Source organism: Mauremys reevesii, linkage group 11 (genome assembly GCF_016161935.1).
Source record: "Mauremys reevesii isolate NIE-2019 linkage group 11, ASM1616193v1, whole genome shotgun sequence".
Taxonomy (NCBI): Eukaryota; Metazoa; Chordata; order Testudines; family Geoemydidae; genus Mauremys; species Mauremys reevesii.
In genome coordinates, this window is record NC_052633.1 from 40297026 (window position 1) to 40316030 (window position 19005).

The 19005-nt window shown below is 42.5% G+C and overlaps 2 protein-coding genes across 10 annotated transcripts in view; one reads left to right on the forward strand and one right to left on the reverse strand.

The window, feature by feature from the left end:
* The window catches only part of UBR3 (ubiquitin protein ligase E3 component n-recognin 3), a 217159-nt gene extending 199478 nt beyond the window's left edge, over positions 1-17681 (reverse strand). For 2 of the 4 annotated variants that reach the window (XM_039495549.1, XM_039495548.1), the window contains exon 1: positions 17129-17679. In XM_039495549.1, the coding sequence (XP_039351483.1) occupies positions 17129-17574 (446 nt within the window). In that variant the 5' untranslated portion in view covers positions 17575-17679. Of the gene's footprint in view, positions 1-17128 lie in introns of all 4 variants that reach the window. The other 2 variants (XM_039495547.1, XM_039495546.1) reach the window with 2 other exon arrangements.
* METTL5 (methyltransferase like 5) overlaps positions 17491-19005 on the forward strand; it is a 37000-nt gene continuing 35485 nt past the window's right edge. For 3 of the 6 annotated variants that reach the window (XM_039495556.1, XM_039495561.1, XM_039495563.1), the window contains exon 1: positions 17894-18010. The gene's annotated coding sequence lies outside the window, so the exon portion shown is untranslated. The other 3 variants (XM_039495558.1, XM_039495557.1, XM_039495560.1) reach the window with 3 other exon arrangements.

Consider the following 19005-nt stretch of genomic DNA (forward strand, 5'->3'; position numbering starts at 1 on the left):
TGTCTTTTAACAAGCAAAGATAAAGTGAGATGAAAACTTACAGAGGGTGGGGGTCTCTATCTATACACTATAACAGCTACTGTTTTGGCTTACTTAGAGTTAATTAATGTTTAGCAAGTTTTATACAAAGTATTTCTTTGAGCTTAACAAGTTTTATACCAAGTATCTCTTTGAGCAGGCTTTATACAGACACAGCTGGTGGCTTGCAGGTTAGAGGCTAAATGCTGGGAATCACAAATTTACTTTTAACATAAATCTTAAGTTATAAAGTATTAATTAACAATAAATTAATAAATCATTTCTCATATAAACCATGTTTAATATAAACCTTCTTTAATATTCCTACAATAGCAAATTGAAAACAGTGATTTTGACAAATAACATCGTTTTGCAACATTTCAGTAATATGATTAAGTCAGAGTAGCTACTTTCAAAATGCAGGAAAAGTGAACATTTAGCAATTCAGCTTGATGCATCGTCAAGCACAGCTTCTATAATTTGTGAAGCATGTTTATGATGGTTCTATTGAAGAAGGCTTGTTCTTTGATAAAGCTATGCCAGGAATCACTGTAAGAGAATTCTTCTATTTCAAGAGGATCAAGGTTTTCATTTTCAATGGGAGTGGTGTAATGCAATCTGCTTAGATATTGCCAAGGCAATGACAGAGAAGAACACTGGCCCTAGTCCCCATTGTTTCATACACAGCAAAATTCTTGCTAAAAAAATGCCAACAATTCTCAGACAAGTATTTTATGAGATGTTAAAGTAATGACAATTCATTAAAGGACATCCAGTGAATTCTCAAATTTTTGCATTTATCTATGACATTGGTTCAGATTTGGAAAATCCTACTGCCCAAAAGCCTGGGACAAATAAAAGAGCTATCTGAGCAAAGAAAAGTGTCAGGCTCCCTGTCTATTGGGCAACAAAAACAACAAGAGAAGCCGGGGCCAGAGTGAGTGAGATCAAGCAGAGCAACACTTAGCTGTCAGTCAAGAGTTCTGAAAAAACTTAAATATGAAATTGCATAACTACTAACTGTGATAAGTAACCTATAAACTTAAATCAGCCTCTGTACCAGATGACTGGAGGATAGCTATTATGATGCCAATTTTTTAAAAAGGCTTCAGAAGTGATCGTGGCAATTACAGGCAGGTATGCCTAAATTCAGTACCTGGCAAATTGATTGAAACTATATTAAAGTACAGAATTATCAGACACATAGATGAACACGATTTGTTGGGGGAAGAGTCAATACAACTTTTGTAAAGGGAAGTTATGCCTCACCAATCAATTAGAATTCTCTGAGTGTGTCAACAAGCACATGGACAAAGGTGAGCCAATAGATATAGTGTACTTGGACTTTCAGAAAGCCTTTAAGAAGGTCCCTCACCAAAGGCTCTTAAGCAAAGTAAGCAGTCATGGGATAAGAGGGAAGGTCACCTCATGGATCAGTAAGACCTTAAAAGACAGGAAACAAACGGTAAAAATAAATGGACAGTTTTCACAATGGAGAGAGGTGAATAGTGGTGTCCCACAGAGATCTGTACTGGGAAAAGTGCTGCTCAAAATATTCAGAAATTGTCTGGGAAAAGGGGCAAAAAGTCAGGTGGAAAAGTCTGCAGATGATATAAAATTACTCAAGATAGTTAAGTCCACAGCAGACTGCAAAGAGTTAAAAGGGATCTCACAAAACTGAGCATATGGGCAACAAAATGGCAGATGAAATTCAATGCTGACAAATGCAAAGTAATGCACACAGGAAAACATAATCCCAAGTATATATACAAAATGATGAGGTCTAAATTAGCTGTCACCACTTAAGAAAAAGATCTTGGGAGTCCCACAGAATCATAGGACTGGAAGAGACCAAGGGAAGTCACCTAGTCCAGTTCCCAGCACTCATGGCAGGACTAGTATTATCTCGTGGATAGTTCTCTGAAAACATGTACTCAATGTGCAGCAGCAGTCAAAAAAGCGAACAATGTAGGAATCATTAGGAAATGGATAGATAATAAGACAGTAAATATCATAATGGCCATATGTAACTCCATGATACACCCACACCTTAAATACTGCATCCAGTTCTGGTCGCCCCATTTCAAAAAAACATATTAGATTTGGAAAAGGTACCGAGAAGGCAACAAAAATTATGAGGAAAGATTAAAAAACTGGGATTGTTCAGCTTGGAAAAGAGATGACAACGAGGGGATCTGATACAGATCTACAAAATCATGAATGGTGTGGAGAAAGTGAATAAGGATTTGTTATTTACTCCTTTGCATAACACAAGAACTAGGAGTCACCCAATGAACTTAATAAGAAGTAGGTTTAAAACGAAAGGGAGTACTACTCCACATAACACACAATCAATCTGTGGAACTCATTGCCAGGGGATGTTCTGAAGGCCAAAAGTATACCTGGTTTCAAAAAAGAATTAGATAAGTTCATGGAGGATAGGTCTGTGATGGGTTCCCCCCCCCCCTTCAGGCTGCCACTTGGAACTGGGGTACCACTGAACCCACCCGAGCCCGACCCACCAGCCTGGGCTCCCTTTCACCCTGCCACTTGGAACTGGGGTACCACTGAACCCACCCGAGCCCGACCCACCAGCCTGGGCTCCCTTTCACCCTGTAATGCTGTGACAAGCTGCAGACACATTCCCAGTCTCACACTTTCACCACCACACAGGTAGGGACACACCCGGCTGCAGAAACCCACAGACACTGAAACCAGCTCTGCATAGGAATTGCCCAGTACTCAAGGGCACACACCCCTCTAGAGCATAAACCCAAAAATGTACTGTCTTGCGCGGCACAGAGAACTGTACAGTGGAAGCTCATGAAATTCACCCTCTCCCTCAATGTGGAGAGGGATATACACAGCTTTCTGTCCCACGTTATGATTTCTACACACATTACACTCTTACACATTATTAACTACAAAAGTGATTATAAGGGATAGCAAACAGATCAAAGCGGATTACCTATCAAATAAAATAAAAACACAATCCAAGTTTAATATACTAACAAAATTGGATATGAGCTGCAAATTCTCACCCTAAATGTTGTTCTAGCCAGTTTGCAGAGAGTCTTGAAGGCAAGCTGCACTTGCTTGCAGCTTAAAACACAAGATATTCCATTCACAGGCTAGACAACCCTCTAGCCTGGTTTCATCCCTTCCTCCAAATCCAGTCTTTTTGTTTTTCAGGTGTTTCCAGCAGTCTTCTTTCTTGGGCGGGGAGTCAGTGAAGAACGAACCATGATGATGTCACTCCCCTGCCTTAGTTTTTTCATATGGTGGGAATCCTTTGTCTCCCAGTTTGATTCCCACCCCCAGTCAGTGGAAAAACACTAGTATTATCATGGAGTCCAGTACCAGGTGACTTGGTCACATGTCCCTGCAGCCATATCTCAGGGCTTGTCTACAGTGGCACTTTACAGCACTTCAACTTTCTCGCTCAGGGGTGAAAAAACACTCTCCTGAGCACTGCAAGTTTCAGCACTGTAAAGTGCCAGAGTTGACAGTTCACCATCACTGGTAGCTATTCCCCTCATGGAGGTGGTTTTTTTTAATCGCTATGCCGTGATTACACAAGCCACGTTAAAGCATTGCCACGACAGCGCTTTAACACTGCCAGTGAAGACGTGCCCTCAGAGGCTGTTTGCAGCATCCCCAGGAAGGCTTCTCAAGAAGGCTCCCTGGTGGGAGATTAGCATCTTCAAAGACCTAATGACCCTTCCCAACCAGCCACCAACACTGATTGCATTCTGTCCAGTGGGCATTCCCCAGCTGTAAACACATTTGTAATTGATGCATAGACAATATTCCTAACTTCAGATACAAAAATGATATGCATACATATAGGATAATCATATTCAGTAAATCATAATTTTTCCAATGATGTGTCACATGACCTAGCTTGTATAAAATAAATCATAGTTATGCCATAATCATATCAGAGCAATATCTCTATGAAGAATATGGGGTCATTGTGCCACAAGGTCCATCACTGATTATTAGCCAAGATGATCAGGGATGCAACCCCATGCTCTGGATGTCCTAAGCATCTAACTGCCAGAAGCTGGGAGTGGATGACAGGGGATGAATCACTTCATAATTGGCCTTTTCTGTTCGTTCCCTCTGAAGCATCTGGCATTGGCCAGCGATGGAAGGTAAGATACTGGGCTAGATGGACCAATGGTCTGACCCGGTGTGGCCATTTTTATGTTCTTTATTTGCCTCAAAGTCTGAAACAATTTGAACCTATTCTAAATTTTCCCCATTACTTTTGAGAAGACTAAAATAGAGGGTTTTTTCCCCTATGACTGTTTCTACCCTGTCACGCATGGATAGAAAACTCATATTGTGCCCCTGAGAAGAATTCAACACTCGTTGAGGGTGGTTTAATTATGCTGACAGGAGAGCTCTCTCCCATCAGAGCAGCTACACAGGAAACCTTACAACGGTGTCGCTGTAAGGGCTCTAGTGCAGAAAATAGCCTTAGACAAGTTAGATGTCTTCAAGTCACCAGGGCCTGATGAAATACATCCTAAAATACTCAAGGAGCTGACTGAGGAGATATCTGAGCCATTCGCAATTATTCAAAAAGTCATGGAAGACGAGAGAGATTCCAGAGGACTGGAAAAGGGCAAATATAGTGCCAACTATAATGAGGGGAATGAGGACAACCTGTAAAATTACAAACCAGTCAGCTTAACTTCAGTTCCCGGAAAGATAATGGACTAAATAATTAAGCAATCAATTTGCAGACACCTAAAAGATAATAAGGTGATAAGTAACAGCATGGATTTGTCAAGAACAAATCATGTCAAACCAACCTAATAGCTTTCTTTGACAGGGTAACAAGCCTTGTGGATGGGGTGGGGGGGGGGAAGCAGTATATGTGGTATTATCTTGACTTGAGTAAGGCTTTTGATACTATCTCGAATGACCTCATAAACAAATGGGGGAAATACAACTTAGATGGAGCTACTATAAGGTGGGTGCGTAATTGGTTGGAAAACCATCCCCTGAGAGTAGTTATCCGTGGTTCACAATCAAGCTGGAAGTGCACACTAATGGGGTCCCACAGGAATCAGTTCTGGGGCTGCTCTATTCAATATCTGCATCAATTATTTAGATAATGGCATAGAGAGTACACTCATAAAGTTTGCAGACTACACCAAGCTGGGAGGAGTTGCAAGTGTTTGGAGAATAGTATTAATATTCAAAATGATCTGGACAAACTGGAGAAATGGTCTGAAATAAACAGGATGAAATTCAGTAAAGATAAATACAAGTATTCCATTTAGGCAGGAACAATCAGTTGCTCACATATAAAATGGGAAATGATTGCCTAGGAAGAAGTACCGCGGAAAGGGATCTGAGGGTCATAGTGTATCACAAGCTTAATATGAGTCAACAGTGTAAAACAGATGCAAAAAAAAGGCATTCATCATTCTAGGATGTATTAGCACAGGGGTTCTCAAACTGGGGGTCGGGACCCCTCAGGGGGTCGGGACATTATTATGCGGGGGGTCGTGAGCTGTCAGCCTCCACCCCAGATCCCATTTTGCCTCCAGCGTTTATAATGGTGTCAAATATATAAAAAGATATTTTTAATTTATGGGGGGGGGTGTCACACTCAGAGGCTTGCTATGTGAAAGGGGTCACCAGTACAAAAGTTTGAGAATCACTATATTAGCAGGAGCGTTGTAAGCAAGACACAAGAAGTAATTCTTCCACTCTACTCCATGCTGATTAGGCCTCAACTGGAATATAGTGTCCAATTCTGGGCACCATATTTCAGGAAAGATGTGGACAAAATGGAGAAGTCCAGAGAAGAACAACAAAAATGATTAAAGGTCTAGAAGACATGACCTATGAGGGAAGATTGAAAAAAATTCGATTTGTTTAGTCTGGAGTAGACTGAAAGGGGACCCTATAACAGTTTCAAGTACATAAAAGCTTGTTACAAGGAAGAATGGGAAAAACTGTTCTCAACCTCTGAGGATAGAACAAGAATAAATGTGCTTAAATTGCAGCAAGGGGGGTTAGCTTGGACATCAGGAAAAATTTCCTGTCAGGGTAGTTAAGCACTGGAATAAAGTGTCTAGGGAGGTTGTGGAATCTATGTCATTGGGGATTTTTTTAAGAGCAGGTTAGACAAACACCTGTCAGGGATGGTCTAGATAATACTTAGTCCTGTCCAGGGCCGGATAGCTCTCCTGTGAGCCCGGGGCTATTAGATTACGTGGGGCCCCTGTATACAAGTCTTTTTCCTAATTTAAAACAAAATGATAATTATGGCATTGCGGCTATTAACGCTATACTAAACTTGCCTTTTAATTAACATAAAGCCTTTCTGTAGTTACATTTCAGTGTTAAATCATGTAGAATATTGTTAAGTAGCTATTTCAAATTAACTTATCTTAGAACAGCTGTTATATTAGTTTCTTTCTGGGAGGGAGTTTGGGTTCAGGAGGGGGCTCCAGGCTGGGGCAGAGTGTTGGGATGCAGGAGAGGGTGCGGGCTCTGGAAGGGAGTTTGGTGCAGGAGGGGATTCAGACCTGGGGCCCAGCGCAGGAAGGGCTGCGGGGTCTGAGAGGGAGTTTGGGTGCAGGAGGGGTCTCTGACCTGGGGGAAGGGGTTACGGGGGGGGTGAGGTGCAGACTCTGGTTGGGAGGCACTTACCACAGGTGGCTCTTAGCCAGCAGCGCAGCAGGGCTCAGGCGGACTGGCTGCCATAGCCCCACACTGCTCCCAGAAGCAGCTGGCTGCTGGCACATCTTTTTGTGCCCTGGGGGGAAGAGGACAGCATGTCTCCATGCACTGCCCGCACCTGCAAGCATCACCCCTGCCACTCCCATTGGCTGGATACCTAGGGAGGTGGTGGAATCACCATCCTTAGAGGTTTTTAAGGCCCGGCTTAACAAAGTCCAGGCTGGGATAATTTAGTTGGGGTTGGTCCTGCTTTGAGCAGAGGTTTGAACTAGATGACCTCCTGAGGTATCTTCCGACCTTAATCTTCTGTAATCTATGAACAACTTTGTTTTCCCTAGCTTCATTCTCAGAAACAGTTCAACCACTTTGGCTGAAATTTTCCAAAAATATTCAGCCTGAGACAGACACCCAGTATGGAAAATTTCAACCTTAACAGTTAAAATTTGCCAATGTTATAAGGAACTGAAAACAGGGTCTTATCATGGAAAGTGTCAGGCAATGCAAATGATATGCAGTGCTACCAGCCCCTCCCTATAATTAAACAAGAGCAAAATGAAATGTCTGACCAAGTATGGGTCAAACACAACAAAACAAGATAACAGAAATGAGAAATCCTGGCACAAGTCCAAAAAAAACCAAAATATGAAAATTGCCGGTAGACAATCACAGCCGCAGTAATATTTCAATTAACTTGAGAAAATGCCCACATTCTTAGGTGGTGGTCTCAGACATATTTTCTTGTCAGATAACCAAATGAGAAAAGTGATCAGAATGCAGATAGGAAAATGTTCTTTGTTTGCTATTCACCAGCAACTCTTCTTTCATGCCAAAGTGAAGTGGCTTTCATAAGGTAAAGTGCTAGCAATTCTTAGAATTAAGGGCAGAAAAGCAAGTCTTCCTGAATGACCTCACTTACACACTCAATAATTCACCTTGCTCATCTTTGGGATGAAAATGAGTTGAATTCTTCTCTTCAGGAGCACAATGAGAGTTTTCTATCCATACATGTCAGAGTAGAAACAGACATCAAAAAAATTTATAAGTTCTTCTTCTCAAAAGTAATGGGGAAATGTAGAATAGCTTCAAATTGAAAGACAGCAACAGCCGATGTAAGCAAGGCAGTGTCTACACTGACACTGCGTCAGCCTAACTTCATCTACCTTCATCTTCCACGCCTCTCGTGAAGGTGGAATTATTAAATCATGGCAGTGGACAAGTTACATCAGTGGAAGGTACATATTAGTGTAGACGCTTACAGAGTTAGGACGATGTAAGGCAGCAAATGTCGACCTAAGTCTGTGTAGACCAAGCCTTAAAAAGAACTAGATAAGAACTATCAGGAACTCATAAGTCAGCATTTGAAGAACTATTTTTCTGATGACCCAGAGAAGCAGAAAGAGGCTGCTTTCCTTCACTTAAGTCAGAGGCTGTTCATTTGGCAAAAGTGACTGGGCAACTGCAAAACAAAACAACAAACACAACTGACTTTCTATAGCTCATATCTCGTAAGTTCTTAGTAGTGCTCTGTGAAGAAGGGGGACTCAGTTTTAGTAACAAACGTCTTGAAAGCTCTCATTCCATTTTTCATCTTTGTGTCCAACAGTCAGGATTCTCTTGAGTGGTAGTAATAAAAACAAAGTCCCCCCAGTCGCCTGTCAACTGAAAGGGACCTCAGTGTTCCACACACACACCTTCAACTTTGGATGGGACAGTTTTCATCAAAAAGACAGGCTCATCCATAACACTTAGTTGAGAGTGTATTTAAATTCTTATAGACTAACAGACGTTTTGCAGCATGAGCTTTCGTGGGTGAATACCCACTTCTTCGGATGCAAGCAGACTGCTTGCATTCGAAGAAGTGGGTATTCACCCACGAAAGCTCATGCTGCAAAACGTCTGTTAGTCTATAAGGTGCCACAGGATTCTTTGCTGCTTCTACAGAACCAGACTAACACGGCTACCCCTCTGATACTTTAAATTCTTGTAAACCTTTTATAATTAAGAACATAAGAATGGCCGTACCAGGTCAGACCAAAGGTCCATCTAGCCCAGTATCTGTCTACCGACAGTGGCCAATGCCAGGTGCCCCAGAGGGAGTGAACCTAACAGGCAATGATCAAGTGATCACTCTCCTGCCATCCATCTCCATCCTCTGACAAACAGAGGCTAGGGACACCATTCCAATTAAATTTTCTTTTCAAAACTTTATTATTAGTTATTTCTAATACAGCTATGAAATTTCACTTACTCATGGTTAAACATCTTAGAAGAGAGGGTCAGAAAACATTTTAGTCTGAAACCAGGTCGCTGGATCTTAAAGTTTGGGAAATCTTGCTCTAGATAGCAGGGTTAAACCTCTCACAAGTAGGTGTCCAAGTAAATTTTCAAACCCTGGTATAAATAAGAACATAAGAAAGGCCGTACCGGGTCAGACCAAAGGTCCATCTAGCCCAGTATCTGTCTACCGACAGTGGCCAATGCCAGGTGCCCCTGAGGGAGTGAACCTAACAGGCAATGATCAAGTGATCTCTCTCCTGCCATCCATCTCCATCCTCTGACGAACAGAGGCTAGGGACACCATTCTTACCCATCCTGGCTAATAGCCATTTATGGACTTAGCCACCATGAATTTATCCAGCCCCCTTTTAAACATTGTTATAGTCCTAGCCTTCACAACCTCCTCAGGTAAGGAGTTCCACAAGTTGACTGTGCGCTGCGTGAAGAAGAACTTCCTTTTATTTGTTTTAAACCTGCTGCCTATTAATTTCATTTGGTGACCCCTAGTTCTTGTATTATGGGAATAAGTAAATAACTTTTCCTTATCCACTTTCTCAACATCACTCATGATTTTATATACCTCTATCATGTCCCCCCTTAGTCTTCTCTTTTCCAAACTGAAGAGTCCTAGCCTCTTTAATCTTTCCTCATATGGGACCCTCTCTAAACCCCTAATCATTTTAGTTGCTCTTTTCTGAACCTTTTCTAGTGCTAGAATATCTTTTTTGAGGTGAGGAGACCACATCTGTACACAGTATTAGAGATGTGGGCGTACCATGGATTTATATAAGGGCAATAATATATTCTCAGTCTTATTCTCTATCCCCTTTTTAATGATTCCTAACATCCTGTTTGCTTTTTTGACCGCCTCTGCACACTGCGTGGACATCTTTAGAGAACTATCCACGATAACTTTTTCCTGACTCGTTGTAGCTAAATTAGCCCCCATCATGTTGTATGTATAGTTGGGGTTATTTTTTCCAATGTGCATTACTTTACATTTATCCACATTAAATTTCATTTGCCATTTTGTTGCCCAATCACTTAGTTTTGTGAGATCTTTTTGAAGTTCTTCACAATCTGCTTTGGTCTTAACTATCTTGAGTAGTTTAGTATCATCTGCAAACTTTGCCACCTCACTGTTTACCCCTTTCTCCAGATCATTTATGAATAAATTGAATAGAATTGGTCCTAGGACTGACCCTTGGGGAACACCACTAGTTACCCCTCTCCATTCTGAGAATTTACCATTAATTCCTACCCTTTGTTCCCTGTCCTTTAACCAGTTCTCAATCCATGAAAGGACCTTTCCTTTTATCCCATGACAGCTTAATTTACGTAAGAGCCTTTGGTGAGGACCTTGTCAAAGGCTTTCTGGAAATCTAAGTACACTATGTCCACGGATCCCCTTGTCCACATGTTTGTTGACCCCTTCAAAGAACTCTAATAGATTAGTAAGACACGATTTCCCTTTACAGAAACCATGTTGACTATTGCTCAAAAGTTTATGTTTTTCTATGTGTCTGACAATTTTATTCTTTACTATTGTTTCAACTAATTTGCCCGGTACCGACGTTAGACTTACCGGTCTGTAATTGCCGGGATCACCCCTAGAGCCCTTTTTAAATATTGGCGTTACATTAGCTAACTTCCAGTCATTGGGTACGCCGATTTAAAGGACAGGTTACAAACCTTATTTAATAGTTCCGCAACTTCACATTTGAGTTCTTTCAGAACTCTTGGGTGAACGCCATCTGGTCCCGGTGACTTGTTAATGTTGAGTTTATCAATTAATTCCAAAACCTCCTCTAGTGACACTTCAATCTGTGACAGTGCCTCAGATTTGTCACCTACAAAAGCCAGCTCAGGTTTGGGAATCTCCCTAACATCCTCAGCCGTGAAGACTGAAGCAAAGAATCCATTTAGTTTCTCCGCAATGACTTTATCGTCTTTAAGCACTCCTTTTGTATTTTGGTCATCAAGGGGCCCCACTGGTTGTTTAGCAGGCTTCCTGCTTCTGATGTACTTAAAAAACATTTTGTTATTACCTTTGGAGTTTTTGGCTAGCCGTTCTTCAAACTCCTCTTTGGCTTTTCTTATTACACTCTTGCACTTAAGTTGGCAGTGTTTGTGCTCCTTTCTATTTGCCTCACTAGGATTTGACTTCCACTTTTTAAAGGAAGTCTTTTTATCTCTCACTGCTTCTTTTACATGGTTGTTAAGCCATGGTGGCTCTTTTTTAGTTCTTTTACTGTTTTTCTTAATTTGGGGTATACATTGAAGTTGGGCCTCTATTATGGTGTCTTTAAAAAGGGCCCACGCAACTTGCAGGGATTTCACTTTAGTCACTGTACCTTGTAACTTTTGTCTAACTAACCCCCTCATTTTTGTATAGTTCCCCCTTTTGAAATTAAAGGCCACAGTGTTGGGCAGTTGAGATGTTCTTCCCACCACAGGGATGTTGAATGCTATTGTATTATGGTCACTATTTCCATAATCATTTCTAATATCCAAGATGTATTATCAGAACTACAAATGCAGTGGCTATGACAACATTATGTAATAAAGGAGATCAGAAGTGCTGAAAATGGCATGGATATGAAAAGGTTTGTACAACAATTTATAAATTTTAACCTAACATTTTCTGTAACATCTCAAAACTCAGCAAGCTACTTGACACACACACCAGCACCTAAATGTCATGCTAGATGCAAACTTCCTCATTTACAGACATCTAATATAAAATTGTATATTGTAGTAGCTGCAAGAAATAGATTACAATCTTAAATACAAGCTTTACTGAAGCACTTATACACCCTTACCACATCACAGTCTCTTATCTTTGGGTTTCAATTAACCCTTTTAAAGAGACAGTGCACTACATGGTGAACTAGACAGATTTATACTACAGTAAACAAATCATTGTGTACTTAGCTAAGACTGCATTAGAAAGCCTTCTTCTAAGTCAATATGTCTTGAGTAAAAGTTCAGAACACAGGCAATCAAATCACAAACACTGAGGAACATAATACCAATACTTGTGTCTTTCATGGATAGTAACTACAAAATTTTATCTGAGCAAAACAGATGGCAGACAAAGTTTGTAAGCAGGTTCCACATTTGAATCTCTCAGCTATTAATAGATGCCTAGGCTGCAGTGACCTTATGGCAGGCTAGAAACCACACTTCTATTGCATGAATCCATGTGTTGAAAGCTGCTTTCTTAGCTTTGCACATCAGTACTTCTTACGTATCGACGACCTAATCTACACACAAAATTGCACCAGATTTACTAAAAGTGCTATGTTAAACCAATTCAGCTCAACTGGTGGAACTTAGTATGTGGACACTGTGATATTAGTTTAAACCTGTCTTACTTAGGTTTAGCTTTTCCCTGTACACCAAATTGCACCAGCAAAACATCATATCTTTAGTTAAATTGAGGAAATGTTATATTAAATTTTATATTTAGACCAGGCGACCTCTAAGTACCAAATGCACTTTGTAACACATTTATTAGCGAAGTGAAGCTCACCTTCACAGTATTGTTCTTGTACTTTTTAAGAAAAAACATCAAAACAAATAAAGTAGAATCTCAGAGTTACGAACACCTCAGGAATGGAGGTTATTTATAACTCTGAACAAAGTGTTGTAACTCTGAACAAAATGCTATGGTTGTTCTTTCAAAAGTTTATGACTGAATATTGACTTAATACAGCTTTGAAACTTTACAATGGAGAAGAAAAATGCTGCTTTGCCTTTATTTTTTTAGCAGTTTACCTTTAACACAGTTCTGTACTGTATTTGCTTTTGTGTGAGTGTATCTCTGCAGTTGTCTGATTGTGTACTTCCAGTTCCAAATGAGGTGTGTGGTTGACTGGTCGGTTCATAACTCTGGTGTTCGTAACTTTGAGGTTCTCCTGTATTGCTTTATCTGGAATGACCATACCCATTGAATGGGATCTGCCCCACACAACAACTCTCTATAGTTCCTATTCCTACTCCACCAGTGATAGCTCAATCCATCTTTCCCCCTCCCATTTGTCTAAATTTTATTATTTCTATCAACTAATATTATAGGTAACACCTTAGATCACTATAACTTAAAAACTAGGTGAGAAATGGAGTACTTGTGGCACCTTAGAGACTAACACATTTATTTGAGCATAAGCTTTCATGGGCTATAGCCCACTTCATCGGATGCATATAGTGGAAAATACAGTAGGAAGATATATATATATACACACATGCATATACACACACACACAGAACATGAAACAATGGGTGTGACCATACACACTATAAGGAGAGTGATCAGTTAAGGTGAACTATTATCAGCAGGAGAGAAAAAGAACTGTTCGTAGTGGTAATGAAAATAGCCCATTTCCAGCAATTGACAAGGAGATGTAAGGAACTGGGGTGGAGGAGAAATAAGCATGGGGAAAATAGTTTTACTTTCTGTAATGGCCCATCCACTCCCAGTCTTTATTCAAGCCTAATTTGATGGTGTCCAATTTGCAAATTAATTCCAATTCAGCAGTCTCTCGTTGGAGTCTGTTTCTGAAGGTTTTTTGTTGTAATATTGCAACTTTTAGGTCTGCAATCGAGTGGCCAGGGAGACTGAAGGGTTCTCCAACTGGTTTTTGAATGTTATAATTCTTGACGTCTGATTTGTGTCCATTTATTCTTTTACGTAGAGATTGTCCGGTTTGGCCAATGTACGTGGCAGAGGGGCATTGCTGGCACATGATGGCATAGATCACATTGATAGATGTGCAGGTGAACAAGTCCCTGATGGCGTGGCTGATGTGATTTGGTCCTATGATGGTATCCCCTGAATAGATATGTGGACAGAGTTGGCAACAGGCTTTGTTGCAAGGATAGGTTCCTGGGTTAGTGTTTTTGTTGTGTGGGTGTGTGGTTGTTGGTGAGTATTTGCTTCAGGTGAGAAATGTTATTTTTTTAATGTGTTTAATTTGTGGATTTAACAACAATTTTGTTTCTTCTTTGTAAAACCAATTTCCCCACAGCTGAGTAGTAGTTTTAAAATAGGAAACTGATTATGAAAACTGAAATTTGGGATAAGTTACTGACCCAAAAACTGCTTGTAAACTATTTTCAAAATGTGTTTTTCAATTTGGCCATGTCCCACTAAATTCCTGCTCTGTGTCTGTCACAAATGACTCGAATGACACACCAATCAACAATCCTTCTCTTTCTTTGACCTCCCATTACTAAAGGGAGCTATTGTGCTCTCACCTGAGGCCTTGGCTACACTGGCGCTTTACAGCGCTGCAAGTTTCTCGCTCAGGGGTGTGAAAAAAACATCCCCCTAAGCGCTGCAAGATACAGCGCTGTAAAGCGCCAGTGTAAACAGTGCCGCAGCGCTGGAAGCATGGCTCCCAGCGCTGCAAGCTAATCCCCACGGGGAGGTGGAGTACGTGCAGCGCTGGGAGAGTTCTCTCCCAGCGCTGGCGCTGCGGCCACACACACACTTCAAAGCGCTCCCACGGCAGCGCTTTGAAGTTTCGAGTGTAGCCGAGCCCTGAGTGTCTCAGAAGAGGAAGACCTGGAGACACCAACAGTAGAGATAGCTGACTGCCTCAAGAAAACAGCTGGACCACTGACCTCAGGGTTTTAATACTCCAATTAAGAGCAAGACAAGGCAAGGCAAGGGAGAGAGACTTCCCATCCAACTGAGGGGAACTGAAGAGGGGGAGGGGTTCACAGAACACAGGAGAAGGGAAAAAAGTGGGAGTGAAAGAGACAGGCTAGAAGAGCAGCAAAAGAGAAATAAGAGAGGCAGAGAATATTGAGTAAAGTTGTAGGTAATAGAGCTGGTGAATGGGGATTATTATAGGAAAAGAATGAGTCAAGGAGACAACTTTAAAAAAAAATCAGAAAAAGGCAAGGATAAGAGAATACCCTAAAGAGGAATGCAGAAAGAAAGGAACTAGAGGAACGGAATGAGTTAGATCAGTGGTGAGCGACCTGCAGCCCATCACGGTAATCTGATTGCGGGCCGCAAGACATTTTGCAATGCTGAGGCACAGCCCGCTGCAGCTCCCAGTGGCTGCAGTTCATCATTCCTGGCCAATGGGAGCTGCGGGAAGTGGTGGCCAGCACATTCCTGAGGCCTGTGCCGCTCCTCACTGCTCCCGTTGGCCGGAAGCAACAAACCATGGCCACTGGGAGCTGCGGGGGGCCGCACCTGCGCACAGTCAATGTAAACAAACGGTCTCTCAGCCTGCCAGCAGATTACCCTGATGGGCAACATGCGGCTCACAGGCTATCCACCGAGTTAGATGGATTTATTTAAATAAAAAGGAATAAAGATGTAAAACAGAGAAAGGGAAAGTTTTAATGTTTCCTTACATTCCTGAGACAATGCGGGTGAGGTAATATCTTTTATTGGATCAACTTCTGTTGGTGAAAGAGACATGCTTTTGGGCTTATTCAGAGCTTTTCTTCAGGTCTGGGAAAGGTACTCAGTGTCACAGCTAAAATTCAAGATGGAACTGTAAGGAGTTAACATATGTTGCAAGAGACCATTCAAGGTGAAGTAGGCAGTTAACACCTCTACAGTCATAGGAAAAAGGAGGGCTAGTGAGTTACAGATTGTTGTACCATAAATCTATTCTCTTTATCAAGTCCATGATTTTTGGTGTCTAGCAGAGTTAGGAATTTAAGTTCCCACGCTTTCCTTTTAAAGGCATTGTGCAGGTTTCATGTGAGGACGAGAGAGTGATCACTTTGTGCAACATGTTCACCCTAGGGTGATGCACAGAAAAATGATAGAAGACAAAAACACTGAGTTCATTCCTGCATTCCTATAAGTTACTGTCAGATGCCATGTCCGAAAATTTTGTTGAAAGGGATTGGCTGACTCTTTTGATAACATTATCTAATACTATCTACCTAGTATTTACTCTGAGTAATGTGGTTAAGCAACTGGTGTTCTTCTGGAAGTCAGCCAGTACACATTGTGTATTTAAGTAACCAAAGCAGCATTACTGCTGTTTACTTTTTTCTTATAATTATGCTTTCCCCACTACCATCTTTTTCATCTCCTCAATAATCAAGACATACCTACAAATTAGCCATTGTTTGACTACTACTTGGCTGACTGCTCTCTTTTCTGACAAGGCATACCTCCTCGTTCCCCTTTTTATAATTGTATACCTAGGCCTGGTCAACACTATAACTGGAATCATATTAGTTAAAGTAAGAAGGATCCTTGATGGTCTGCTCACTTTTCTTGGAGCCCGGCCTGGTTCTGTGAATCACGCACCACTCACATAAGGGTAGTGACTCTGTGATTTAAAAGTTATGAACAACATTCAGACTGAAGGGTAAGAATCTCAAAATAAAGTATGTCAAAATGGCACTCTTAGCTGATCTCTGTATATCTCATCATACCTACTGACAAAATATTTTGACTTTTTTTGTCTTGTTTCAGTCTGTTCAACAAACACAGCTAACACGGAGCTGAATTTATTTCTTTTTGTGTGTTATCAGATTCATTAATAATTTCCATGTACAGTGCCAGTTACACCTGAGCAAGACCAGAAAGCAGTGGGTTTGTACAACTGTGCTGCAAAGGGGAGGCCAGAGAACTGTGAGAAAGTATTAATCTGTTTTCCCCTTTAAACCAAAATCCTCTCTCATGCCCAGGGAGGTAGGGAGTGCCAGGAAAGTAACCACAAAAATGGCTTTGTGGGTTCCATGCTTATTGTGCATCTATGATTGTGTCACATGTTCTCTGTGTACAAGTAAAAAGGTGCATTTTTAATAACATTGTCAACCCTGCAAAATTGATGGGAGAGTCAAGCTGGGTTCTTTTCGTCTCATCATCAGCAATATAGGTTTTGCAGGCTAAACTCTTGGTTACAGAGCCCCTCACAAGCTAACAGCTGACATTTCTGCGTGAGCCCTCTGTTTAAGTGCTAGCAGCACATCACTGCACCAGCCCGACCCTCCCCCAAAAAGCGACTCCCTCCAGCTGAGCCACCTCTTCCCTTGGCAGCCGGCTACCGACTCACCTGCAGTCCTAGGCCCACCCACTAGGGCAGCAACTGCAGGTGCCAGCCCGCAGCCCCAGGCCCCATCGCCCCGCGGCGCTCACCCGGCCTCCCGCATGACGTTGCCGTCGCCGCAGTCGCAGGCGCCCCCTGCCTGGCTCCGGAACATGTTGTAGTCGTGCCCGGCGTGCTCGCCCTGGTGGAAGCACTCGGCGCACAGGCTCATGCAGGGCGAGATGCCGCACGTCCGGCAGCGATAGGCCACGAAGTTGGCCGTCCACACCAGGCCGCAGAGCGTGGCCGGGTCGTAGGCCCGCACCGCCTGCACGAAGCCCTCCCAGGGCTCCCCGCCCGACAGCAGGCAGCGGCACCACTCCAGCGCCTCGGCCGCCGCCTCCCCGCCGCCCGGGGCCGGGGCCGGGGCCAGCGCCCGCTCCAGCAACGCCTGCAGCTCCGCCGCCGCCCCGCTCTCCCCGCCGCCGCTCAGGGCCGCCTTCAGCCGCGCCGCTGTAGCCCGCTTCTCCCGGCCGCTCGCACCGGCCCCCGCCATGGTGAGCACTGGGAACCCGGGACGCTGGAGCCGCTACTGCTGCGCCGGGCTCCCGGCTGTGGGGCTTCCAACCCCCGCCCTCGCTCCCCTCCTAGCGGCGCCTCTCTCGCGATAGCCTGGGAGCCGGCACCGTGCCCGCCGCAAGACGCCCGCTGCCCCCGCCCCGCGTCTGCCTCCTCCTGACATTGCCCCTCCTCTTCCTCCCGGGCCCTGTCTGGGGCCGCCGCCACCCGCCTCCCTCAGGCGCCTCTCACGCACTCCCCGCCCTGATCAGCACGTCCTAGGCAGATGCTACCCACGGAGGTAACTTCCCAGGAAGGGCATTTCTGGCCTGCCAAAGCAACTTTTCAGGAGGGACCTTGTCGTGTCCTTTAGCCCCATCCTCGTGTTTGGCCTGGTATTTGCAGCGCCTCTCATCTGTGACTCTCCGCGCAAAGTAAGGTGAACCCTGGTTTCAGTGATATTGTGAGATAGGCGCCCAAGTCAGAAGGTTGCTTAGGGAGGTACCTTGTGCAGGTTTCACTGTAGTCGTTTGTTTAAGAAGAAATAATGGATACAAGTTTTGACCAACATGATCATAATATTACCTTCTCTTTGTGATCCTAGCCCATGCAAACTTAAATATATACTGGTCCCTTGCGATCGTTGGATCAATTGCATTGTGCCATTGTATTTATGGAGAAACACAATATTTCTAGAGAGGTTATACAAACCTATACTAATAGAAATGTTTTAATTATTTTTAATTTTCAAGTAAAAAAACATTTTGTTTGGATTTAAACATTGCACTGTTGTGATTGCTGAATGGGGCCTTTAATATGCAAGTTCATCCATAGGGATGAATCTGTATACAGTATAAACTTGCGGGATCTGGGCCCTGCCTGCGAAGCAGAAAGAAGAAAATGACTAGAAACAAAAGTAAAACTGGCTAACCTATTTTCATTGTCCACATTGAATGAAATGTTAACAGTGAACAAAAAGTGAACAATAAAGCCACAAACCTGTAAACACTTGTGCATGGGTTTACTCACATGAGTAATCCCATTAAAATGATAAAGGCTGGATTTATGCCTCTACTTGTTTATGTGAGATTGCTAGCATTTTTAGGCTCTTAAAAATAAAATAAATAAATAAATAATAAAGGAACACTGTTACTATTAAGTCAATGAAACCACAAATCAAATTTAAGTAGCCATAGGTGGCAATCCTGCAATTTACAATACAGAGCAGACTACTGCTGTTTCCGTGTGGGGCTCTGCACTGTAAACTGCAGGAACAGGACTCTACATTTTTACAAATTAAAGGGGGAAATCCTCAGGATTATAATATTTTTAAATTTACAACTATTGGCTATAATACTTTTGAAGTAATATTAGCTCTAATTAAATTTACCAAATTTAAAAAAAAGTTGCCTTAACAAAAATAGACCTA